At 42.6% G+C, this 11,018-nt stretch overlaps 1 protein-coding gene across 1 annotated transcript in view; it reads right to left on the reverse strand.

Moving 5' to 3' along the window:
* LOC107739977 (pappalysin-1-like) overlaps nucleotides 1-11,018 on the reverse strand; it is a 154,651-nt gene that overhangs the window by 27,968 nt on the left and 115,665 nt on the right. Inside the window, exons 16-20 of the mRNA XM_016552243.1 lie at nucleotides 7,773-7,950; nucleotides 7,243-7,450; nucleotides 6,898-7,090; nucleotides 5,813-5,960; nucleotides 1,655-1,770 (exon numbers count right to left, since the gene is read on the reverse strand). Coding sequence (XP_016407729.1) covers nucleotides 1,655-1,770; nucleotides 5,813-5,960; nucleotides 6,898-7,090; nucleotides 7,243-7,450; nucleotides 7,773-7,950 — 843 coding nt within the window. The remainder of the gene's footprint in view (nucleotides 1-1,654; nucleotides 1,771-5,812; nucleotides 5,961-6,897; nucleotides 7,091-7,242; nucleotides 7,451-7,772; nucleotides 7,951-11,018) is intronic.

Genomic DNA, 11,018 nt, shown 5'->3' on the forward strand with positions numbered 1-11,018 from the left:
GTCTAATCAGCATCTTGATATGCCACACCTGTGAGGTGGATGGATTATCTCGGCAAAGGAGGAGTGCTCACTAACACAGATTTAGACAGATTTGTGAACAATATTTGAGAGAAATAGTGTTTTTTGTGAAATTGTGTACATAGAAAAAGTCTTAGATTTTTGAGTTCAGCTCATGAAAAATGGGGGCAAAACAAAAGTGTTGCATTTATAATTTTGTTCAGTGTATATATTACATTTAGTCATTTAGCAGACGCTTTTATTCAAAGCGACTTACAAATGAGGACAATGGAACCAATCAAAATCAACAAGAGCAATGATATGCAAGTGCTATAACAAGTCTCAGTTAGCTTAACGCAGTACATGTAGCAAGGGTGTTTTTTTATTATATAATAAATAAAAAATAAAACAGATAGAATAGAAAAAGAATAGAGCAAGCTAGTGTTAGAGGCCTTTTTGCTTTTGTTAATAGTATAATAAATAAAAAGAAAACAAATAGATAGAATACAAAAAGATTAGAAATGCTAGTGTTCTTTTTTTTTTTTTAAGAAAACACGCACTTAGTAAATGAATAGAGTGCAAGTCTAAAAGGGACAATTTATTTATTTTTTTAAAGAACAGAACTATAATAGAGTGCTAGAGTTAGAGGGTCCAATAAAGATGGAAGAGATGTGATTTAGCCGATTCTTGAAGATGGCTAAGGACTCAGCTGCTCGGATTGATTTGGGCAGGTCATTCCACCAGGAGGGAACATTTAATTTAAAAGTCCGTGAAAGTGATTTTGTGCCTCTTTGGGATGGCACAATAAAGCGACGTTCACTTGCAGAACGCAAGCTTCTAGAGGGCACATAAGTCTGATAATTTAGGTAAAGGGGTGCAGAGCCAGTGGTGGTTTTGTAGGCAAACATTAATGCCTTGAATTTTATAATTTTTTAACCATATGGTAAAAAAAATTACATATAACTGACATTGTGAACCTTCAGTGTCGCTTTTGCATTTCTTTACACTATTTTTTCTCCTCTTTTCCAGAGTTTTTTTTTTTTATGTTAGGAAATGGATGTGTACTGTGGTGTTCAGGACAAAACCTGCATACCGACTTGCAGTTGTCACATTTATTTCTGCTGTGTGATAGGCTGTTAGATTAATCTGTATCGAGTAAAAATGACAAGAGCTTATCACCATTATTGACATTAATTTTATCGCAATCTCAATATGATATTTTTATTGCCCAGCCTTAGTGGATGCAGTTTTGTAATTATGATTCTATCTTGGTGTGAACAGTCCTGCACTTGTGGTCACTGTAATGAATCCCCTTATGTTGCTCATTAAAAATGATTTTCCCAAATGGTTAAATTATCACTTTTCTCATCTATTTTCATATGCATCATTATAACTGCATGAAAAGGTGCTGAACATGGTGAATGTGGATATAATAACTGGCATTTTAGAGGCAAATTCTTCTTAGACTGTGTTTCTCACTGACCCTAAAGTCCTAAGCCTAGACACTGATGAATGACACTGATGAATCATCAGGCACAATCCAATATCTGCTGTCCGAGGAGTGTCACCTCAAACTTTGAGTCACACTCAGGATGTGGCGTCCCGGTGCAACATTCCCTGCCAGCAAGCTAAAACACTGAGACTGAAAAACACAAACCTTGACTTTGGGAGGGTTCATCCAGTGATGTCTCATAATGCTGCTGGCCGTCATGTTGTTCGGCAGAATGACCACATCATTGTTACTGTCCCTGCATGACAACTCACACTCCTCTCCTGAGAAACACAGACAGAGAAAATAAGTTCATCTCTAAGGCCATTACAGAAAATGAAACTTCGGTAAAGTTTAATGGACACTTCCTCCAGTTTAAACATGTTGAGGTCTTAACATCATAGCGCATCTTCTGATGAAGTGTTTGTAAAGTATTAAGCACTGTGTATAATACATTACTGTGACAGAATAGTGTTTATAAGAGTTTGCAGCATCAGTTTTAGGGTAAATGTCACATCATGTCACATTTCAATGCAAAATTTAAACAAAATCTATTTTGCATAGAAACAATTAAGCCTGTTTTAAGAACCATTGGGATTTGCATTATACAGTACATGACAGTGCAAATAATCATCATAATATGTCAATACTATCATTTAAATTTTAGTAAAAACACTAATATTGTAATATTGTGAAATATTATTACAATTCAAAGTAGCTGTTGTGTATCTGAAAATATGTTAAAATGCAATTTATTGCTGTAATGCAAAGCTGAATTTTCAGCATAATTACTCCAGTCTTCAGTGTCACATGATCCTTCAGAAATCATTCTAATATGTTGATTTGCTGCTCAAAAAAATTTTTTTTTTGTATTATTATTATCAATGATAAAAACAGTTGTGCTGCTTCATATTTTTGTGGAAACCGTGATACTTTTTTTCAGGATTCTTTGATGAATAGAAAGAAAATCATGTATTTGAAATATTTTGTAACATTATAAATGTATTTACTTTCACTTTGATCAATTTAATGCATCCTTGCTAAAGAAGCATTAATTTAACTCCCAAACTTTTGAGTGATAACATTTCTTTCTTTCTTTCTTTTTCTCTTTCTTTCTTTCTTTCTTTCTTTCTTTGGGATCTCGTTTCGAGAGACCAATCTACTTTGAGTGTAAACTACACGAGCCAATGCACACTGGCATGCTATAATTGCATCCAGCTGCTGCTCGTCACAGCACGAGCATAAGTAGGCAGCAGCTGCAACGTATATTCAGGTTTTTGCTGAGGAGCCGAGCCAGTGACCCGGGCCCCCCGCGGTGGTACAGTGGCCGTGGCGACGGGACATGACATCTCCGTTCCCTCCTTCAGGGAACGAGGGTTACATATGTAACCGAGACGTTCCCTTTCAGTCGGTCACTCCGAGTCACGTTGGTGACTGACGAATTGGGATCCCTACCCCAGCGCCACGGATGCTGCCCTTCCAGCGCCCCTAGTAAGCCACCTGATTCCCCCCGCGGCTACTGGGTTGGAAGATAGGACAGGGCTTACGTGGAGAGAGTCTATTACTGTTGTTCCACTAGACCCATATAGTAAGACCTATTGGATAACACTGGGAAAGCGTACCTTTTCCAGGGACGCTACGGAATCCACATCCTGCCCGCAGGGAGGTATCATGTAGAGATTACCCATATGGACTGGGCATTAAGGGCAGTACCACATGGAATGTCTCTGAGGTGGCTCCGGCCCAGTTAGGAGGGAGACAACACCGGCAGGGACGGCAGAGCGGAGTCTGCCAAGGGAAAGACACAGGCTCACCAAGAAGGGAACTGTACCGTGGAAGAAAACACACATGGGATCCCCATGGGGATCACAACATATGGACACCTAGCCTAGCACAGGGGTCAACCAACAGGCATACTTACAAGTGGTAGGTCTGGCACCGGACGCTCCGCCAGGTCCGGCTGCCGAGGGTGACAGAGGTACTCCACAGGGATCGCCTTGTGGGGAACTGAACTGAAGAGCAGAATAAGCGCACGTATCCGGTCCGCAGAGGGAAATGGAGCAGCAAAGTGAGACACCGAGCAGTTCCTCTGGTTTTACTATCCAGTGGGACAACCTCTGCTTGGAGACAGCCTTTCCCTTCTGTTGGCCTCTGCAGCAGATGAAGAGCTGCTCTAAGGTCCTACAGCTATGCGTATGGTCCACATATATGCATAAAGTGTGAATGAACGGAGCAAATCTAGTGGACCTGCTGCCCGCTGGCGATAGAAGAGGGGGACGAGGCTGGCCAGGCACTGCGTGACACAACGTCATCCGCGCCCTCTTGGAATCCAGAGATAATGGAGACTGCTCTTTTTGTGCAGGTTTGGGTACCACTGGCTGAAAGGAAACAAAAGATTCTCCACCCGACCCTCCTCCGGGGGAGGGAGTGGTGCAGTCACCATCTCCCGAAGAGTTGTTCCCTCCATCTCTGGGTTGCCCGTCTCAGAGCCGCTTGCATTTACGCTTACCATCTGGTTTGGCAGGGGCCTGGACGGGCGGCGCCTCACCCTTGCGACCAGCTCCCCACTGTGACCTCGGTGGATGCTGCTACTGAGGCTGAGCAGGGGCGGAGGAAGCTACGGAGGAAGCTGCTCAATAGCCTCCATCTGCTTCTGGGTAGCCTAGAACTGTTGGGCAAAGCTCTCGACTGCATCGCCAAATAGGCCGGCCTGGGAGATAGGGGAGTCGAGAAAATGATATTTGTTCATCTCCTACATATCCGCCAGGTTTAGCCAGAGATGGTGTTCCTGGACCACCACCGTGGCCATCGTCTGACCCAGGGAGCGCGTAGTGACTTTTGTCGCAATCAGGGCGATGTCTGTCGCTGTGCGCAGCTCCTGCATCAGCCCTGGGTCAGAACTACCCTCGTGCAACTCTTTTAGTGCCTTGGCCTGGTATACCTGCAGGAGTGCCATGGCGTGCAGGGCGGAGGCAGCCTGTCCAGTGGCTCCGTAAGCCTGGGGGGATCCCCGCGTATCCCCTGTCCACCCCACCATCGAGGGTAGTGAGGGAGGAAGAGGCACCAAATCGGTTTCGGGGAGAAAAAGGTGCCGTCCACGTACTAGTCACCTCCTCATGCACTTCCGGGAAGAATGGCACTGGCGCGGCAGGCTGAGAACCAGCCCTGGCTGCCCCATGATAACAACCATCTAACCTTGACGGTTCGGGACACGGTGGCTGTTTCCACTCAAGCCCGACCACATCTGCAGCCTGGGAAAGCATATCCGTCAATTCTAGGTCAGGCTCGGGCAACACTACTCTCCCCGAAGGGGGCAACACAGCCAAGTCCTCATCCCCAGACTCCAGCTCACCCTCTGATGCCGCAATCCACATCTGGTCATCTGGAGGAGCACTGAATGAAATGGCCGGCCCCCTATGAGAATGGTCGGCACACTCACCCGGAAGCTCCACAGCGTTTAGTGTGCTAGATGAGTGGGGGGCCCACGGAGATTTACTCGGCAGGTTTGCCCCCACTGTAATCCTCAGGTTACCCTGCCTATTCACCGAAGTAGCCCTCTTCTGCGGAATAGAAGAGGAACTAGATCGGGGCATAGGTAAGGGGACTCCACCCCTCTAAAGGTATCGGAGTATCAACCGCAACGCCGCGATGGTCATGCCGCCACAATGACAGCATGACTCATCCACGAAGGCTGCTTCAGCGTGCTCAATGCCCAAACACGCGATGCAACGATCGTGACTGTCATCTGGCACCAGGTAACGACCGCACCCAGAAACGCACTGGTGAAATGACATCTTTAGAAAGACGCACCATCGTCTTTACAAAGACGCACCCGTGAATGCTCTTTAAGGGAAATTTGCTCCTTAGTGCTGAAGCGCACAGGGGAACCACCGCTGCCACGCCGTCACACCAACACTCTGAGAAGCTCCTCCCTGAGCACTCGTAGCTCGTCATTCTCTCATGAAGACGACAGGTAGAGCACACAGTCAACAACTGCTCGGCTCCGAAACGAAAAGCTGAATATGCGTGGCACCTGCTGCCTACTTATGCTCGTGCTGTGACGAGCAGCAGCTGGATGCAATTATCACATGCCAATTTGCATTGGCTCGTTTAGTTTATACTAGTAGATTGGTCTCTTGAAGTGAGATCCTAATTCGTCAGTCACTGACGTGACTCGGAGTGACCGACTGAAAGGGAACAGTAGTTCTCAACTGAAGAAAAGGGTTACAACCACTAGTATAAACAATTCCATTATGAATTTATGAAACATTACAGATCAATATGAACTGTTCTGATGATATACTGTTATGCAGGAAGAGTTCGCACCTATGCTGTGGCCCTTCTTGCAGTTGACGCGGATGCTGGGATGCAGGTTCTGAGGTAGAGAGCATTGACCCTTCAGCTGAGGGCATAAGCGGAAGCTTCCAGTCCAGTTCCCGTCCTTTCTGCAGCGGATGACATTGGTGCCGAGCCCCTGTAGAGACGTCACAGCATTCACTACAACACTCTAAACTCACAGCCAGCAGAAAGAACAGATAAAGCATGCATGCTTACTGCAGCATCTATAAATACCAAATTAAAGAGTTATTTGTTTTATCACAATTTACACTAGGTCATGTCTTTATACAATACAGATTGTTTCAAAGCAGCTTCACATTAATAAACAAGAAAATAACAGTAATAATGTAATGGAATAAATATGATTTCAGCTGTACAGAAGCTGTAAAAAAAAAAGTTCAAAAGACTGGGGTCGGTAAGATTTTTATATGTTTTTGAAAAAAAGTATCTTCTGCTCACAAAGGCTGTGTTTGTTTAATAAAAAAAAAAAAATGATGGTAATACTGTGAAATATTAAACAATTTAAAATAACTGATTTTTTAAAAATGCATACAAAAAAAGACTTTATTTATGTGATGCAAAGCTGAATTTTCAGCATCATTACTCCCGTCTTCAGTGTCACCTGATCCTTCAGAAATCATTCTAATATTCTGATTTGCTGCTCAAATATTAGCATTAGCATAGAAAAAAAGAATAGACATAGAAATATTTTGCATCATTATAAATGTCTTTCCTGTCACTGTACTGTTTTGATCAATTCAATGTAACCGTAACCATAACGTTTACTAATATTCTAATGAGAGTTAGTTGACATGTAGTTGCAGAGTTACTAATAATTAGTAGAGCGTCTAAAGCAGTGATGGGCAAAGTTGGCCCTTCCAGGCCACTTTCCTGCAGAGATTTGATCCAACCCTAATACGACTCACCTGCCTGTAGCCTTCTAGTAATCTTGAAGACAATGATTAACTGGTTCAGGTGTGTTTGATTAGGGTTGGAGCTAACCTCTGAAGGAAAGTGGCCTGGAAGGGCCAAGTTTGCCCACCCCTGGTCTAAAGGGTACTATCGAAAGTAACCTGTTTGCATGGTGGTTGTCTCAATGTGTTGTTGGCCCCATTGCAGTGGATCCAGCAGGTGCTGTCAAATTTGAAGCCGTCTGTGCACTGGTACATGCCATAGAAGACGGATGGAGGAGGTGGACAAGTTACCGGCTCACAAGAGCCCTCTAACCAGCGGCCGTCTTCTGTGCACTGACGCTTGAAGGCTCTCCTGCAGGAACAGAGATGTGTCTTATGCTGTAATAGCATTCATGTCAAATCTCATTTTGATGGTAAAAGACAACTCCATTTTCACAAGTGGCATTTTACCACATGCTGTGTGGTTGTTGTTGTCTTTTGTGGATGATATGTATGTTTGCACACCTCTTTGGCTTGTTGGCCACATGGTATCCCGGTTTGCATTTGTATTTGCAGAGGGTGCCCACTTTAAGACCCGTCTCATTGCAGCGTTTGGTCTGAAGCACGGCGTTGGGCACAGGAGGAGGCACGGGACAGCGGAGCTCACACAAAGCCTCCGGGAATGACCACAGACCATCCTCCATACAGGTCAGAGTGTTATTTGTGCCTTCAAATGAGCGACAGACAAAACAAATCAAATAAACACACATGAATACATATACATTTTGGATCAGTAAGATAAATACATTGATTGATTGGTTTATAATTTTGAAAAAAAAAAAAAAAAAACTTTTCTTCAGCAAGGATGCATTAATTTGATCAAAAGTGATGTATAATGTAACAAAAAAAATACTTAAAGTAAATGCTGTTGTACTTTCTATTTATCAAAGAATCCTGAAAATAAAATGTATTATGGTTTCAGCAAAAATGTGAAGCAGCACAAATGTTTTCAACAATGATAACAATCAGAAACGTTTCTTGTGCAGCAAATCAGCGCTGTGCAGGCTCCTTGCACTGGAACGTGCTCTTCTTGCCGTAGGTGGTGCCTTCTGGGAAATCAAAGTGGGCAGGATGCACATGGTACTTATCTGGAAGCCCACAGTCAACTGGCTCACACGATACTTGTTTGTTCCATTTCCTATCAGCACAGGTGATGGTCACGGTTGAGTCCGTCTACAGAGAAATGACGTCAGATTTCCAATGAGTTCAGTGCTGCTGACCACTTAGTACACAAGGCTGATACCACAGTAAAGAATACATGTGTTCCTCTCATGGGCCTGGAAGCAGCACTACTAACTAGTGCTTTGGTATTTTGCATGAGGAATGAAGTGCCATTTAGTAGTGCATGGTACTGTTTCATGAAAAAGGCACAAAATGCCCTTTGCAAGTGATCCATCTGATCACACAGATAGAACAATTTCACACGTATCATTTACTCTGAAATGTTCTGCAGATATCAAGGCAGCAACAATCATCCAAAAATGACATTTGAATGCTATAGAACCATTATATTAAAACACATTTAAAAATCATATTTGATATGCACATTTTTGAGGCCTCTAAATGATCAACATGATGAAACTTTGTTAAAAAAAATATGTTGCACATAATCTTCTACATGCCCTCTGTCATTTAATTGATAGTTTATACTTTTTAGCAAGTAAAATGCCTTTAAGTATAATTGTACTCGTCCACCTTCAGCTCGTGCTTACGTGTATTTTTGCTGTGAAGTCTTTACTGAGTTTTATCAAGTAAACATGAGAATAAACATGAGAATTGTTCCCTAACACCAGACTCAGCTGGCAATCAATTGAGATTTGAGTCTCCGCAAGGAGCCCTATTTGTGTGGTGCAATGAGCTGCTGCCTATGTAGAGTGTTGCAAATAAGACGACTCATTTTAGTTAGGATGCTGCCTATGTAGAGAGCAAAGCACACTGGCTTGTTTTAAGCAGAGCTAGTGAGTAGGGAGTACAATCCAAAGGCAAAACATATTCATCTTTCTTTAAAGATCCACGTGATGCACAGTGTTTTGATAATAAGAAGACAATGTGTGTAGTTTGGACACTGCTGTGCAAAAATGTTGGCACATTCTCCTGACCAAAAAACTTCCAAAAATGCCCCAAAACGGCCTGACATCTGGTTACAGCGCCTGAAACATCTTTGACCCAGGATTTTGTTGTTATGCCTCATATCGCAATTTAACCACATAATGTGCTTTTTAAATACCTAATCTGGTATTAATAAATAAATAAACAAATAGTTCCTGGTAGCTTTCATTTTTGTAAAGAAGTACTGTGAAAGGAAATTTTGACAAAGGAAAATGTGCCAAAAAACTGAAAACAAAAAAATCATCTTCTGACCATCATTTTCATTAGGTACACCATGATAATCCTATATTATGTTATATTAAAAAAAAAAAAGAAACATAAAATATAATATCTGTAAATGGGAAACCTGTTTGTTAACTTATTTCCACAGGGGTATTTCTTCATTTCTTACTTGATGGCAATTTTATAACTACCTTAACTCATATAACAAATTAACCCCTTAACTGTCACTCACATTTTTGTACATAGACGTGAAAGTGCACGATCCAAACTTAAATTTGTATAATTCAGTGCACTCTTGTCATAAATGAAGCTATTACTTTTCCTACATAACTTTTAACAAAAACATTGGTAAAATATCTATTTAGGAGTCTTAGACCTTTCCAACGATATATAGTTTGTCATGATTAGATTAGGATTTAATTGTAATATAGTGACGTAAACTTAGGCATCCCACAGAGGGGACGGGTGACAGTTAAAGTTAAAGGTTGAAGCTGCAGTGTCATGGAATGGCAGTTTGGTGTTTATGCTGATGAAATAATTTGCGAATGCATATTCATCAGAATCCAGTCAACAACTCAGAACACTGGAAAACTCTGGAGTTCTTCGAGGTGACAAATCAAAACGCTTCTGATTGGATATTGCATTCATAAGCTCAACAGAAACGTGTGATTCGTTATAATACTCAACGCTGCAGACCACGCTCAAAAAGGATCAGAATCAGAATCAGAAGAGCTTTATTACCAAGTATGTTTACACACACAAGGAATCTGACTTGACGACAGGAGCTTCCAGTGTAGAAGAAAGTACAAACATAGTGCAGACATACATTATAGTGCAGACATACATAGGAATAACACAGTAGGGATGTAATATAACACTAATATAATAAAAAAAAGAAAAATTGAATAATGTACTATATACAGAAATAGACTGCTTGTATTTTGGCAGTTCACGGGAGAGATTTGATTTGTTAAAATCTCCAAGAATGATTCAAATAGAGTCTGGGTACCTTTGCTTCATTTCAGTTATTTGTTCGGCCAGCTGTTGCATCGCGGCGCTCACGCACGCGTCCGGAGGCACGTGCACATTCACGAGAATGAAAGCGGAAAAGTCCTGCGGCGAGTAGAAAGGTTTACAGTTTATGATGAGTGCCTCTAAGTTAGGACAGCATACCTTTTTCAGCGTTGTTACATCTGAACACCAACGTTCGTTGATGTAGAAACACAATCCACCTCCTCTGGTTTTCCCCGTTAACTCCGCGATGCGATCCGCTCTGAACAGCTGGTAGCCCGGCAGATGAAGCGCGTTGTCCGGAATGGCTTCACTCAGCCAGGTTTCAGTGAAGCACAGTGCAGCAGAGTTTGAAAAGTCCTTGTTGGTGCGGGTGAGGAGAAGAAGTTCATCCGTTTTGTTAGGAAGGGAACGGACATTCGCAAGATGAATGCTTGGGAGCGCAGTCCGAAAGCCGCGCGCGCGGAGCTTCACCAGGGCGCCGGCACGTTTCCCTCTTCTGCGTCTGTACGCGCGTTTGAACAACACAGCTGTACCTCCGACTAGAATGTCCAACAAAACGTCCGAATAATCAAAAACCGGAAAAATGTTGTCTGGGATGTGCTGCTTAATGTTAAGGAGTTCGTCTCTGGTAAAACTTATAGAAGAAGAATGACAAAACACAGAACAAACAAAAACAATAGAAGAATCGCGGAGCTCAGCGTCCTTGCTGCCATTTGCGGCGCCATGCTGGAAAATGCCATTGCCATCGAAACTTTTCTCAAGACAGTACCCTTCAGTGATACATTAATATAACCCCATAAATGTAATGCATTTTTGTACTTATTTTACTGTTTTGTTCGGGATCTACTGGGACAGTGATAAAGATCTACCAGTCGATCGCGATCGACGGGTTGGCG

This window comes from Sinocyclocheilus rhinocerous, unplaced genomic scaffold (genome assembly GCF_001515625.1).
Source record: "Sinocyclocheilus rhinocerous isolate Xijiao unplaced genomic scaffold, SAMN03320098_v1.1 scaffold285, whole genome shotgun sequence".
NCBI classification, from domain to species: domain Eukaryota; kingdom Metazoa; phylum Chordata; class Actinopteri; order Cypriniformes; family Cyprinidae; genus Sinocyclocheilus; species Sinocyclocheilus rhinocerous.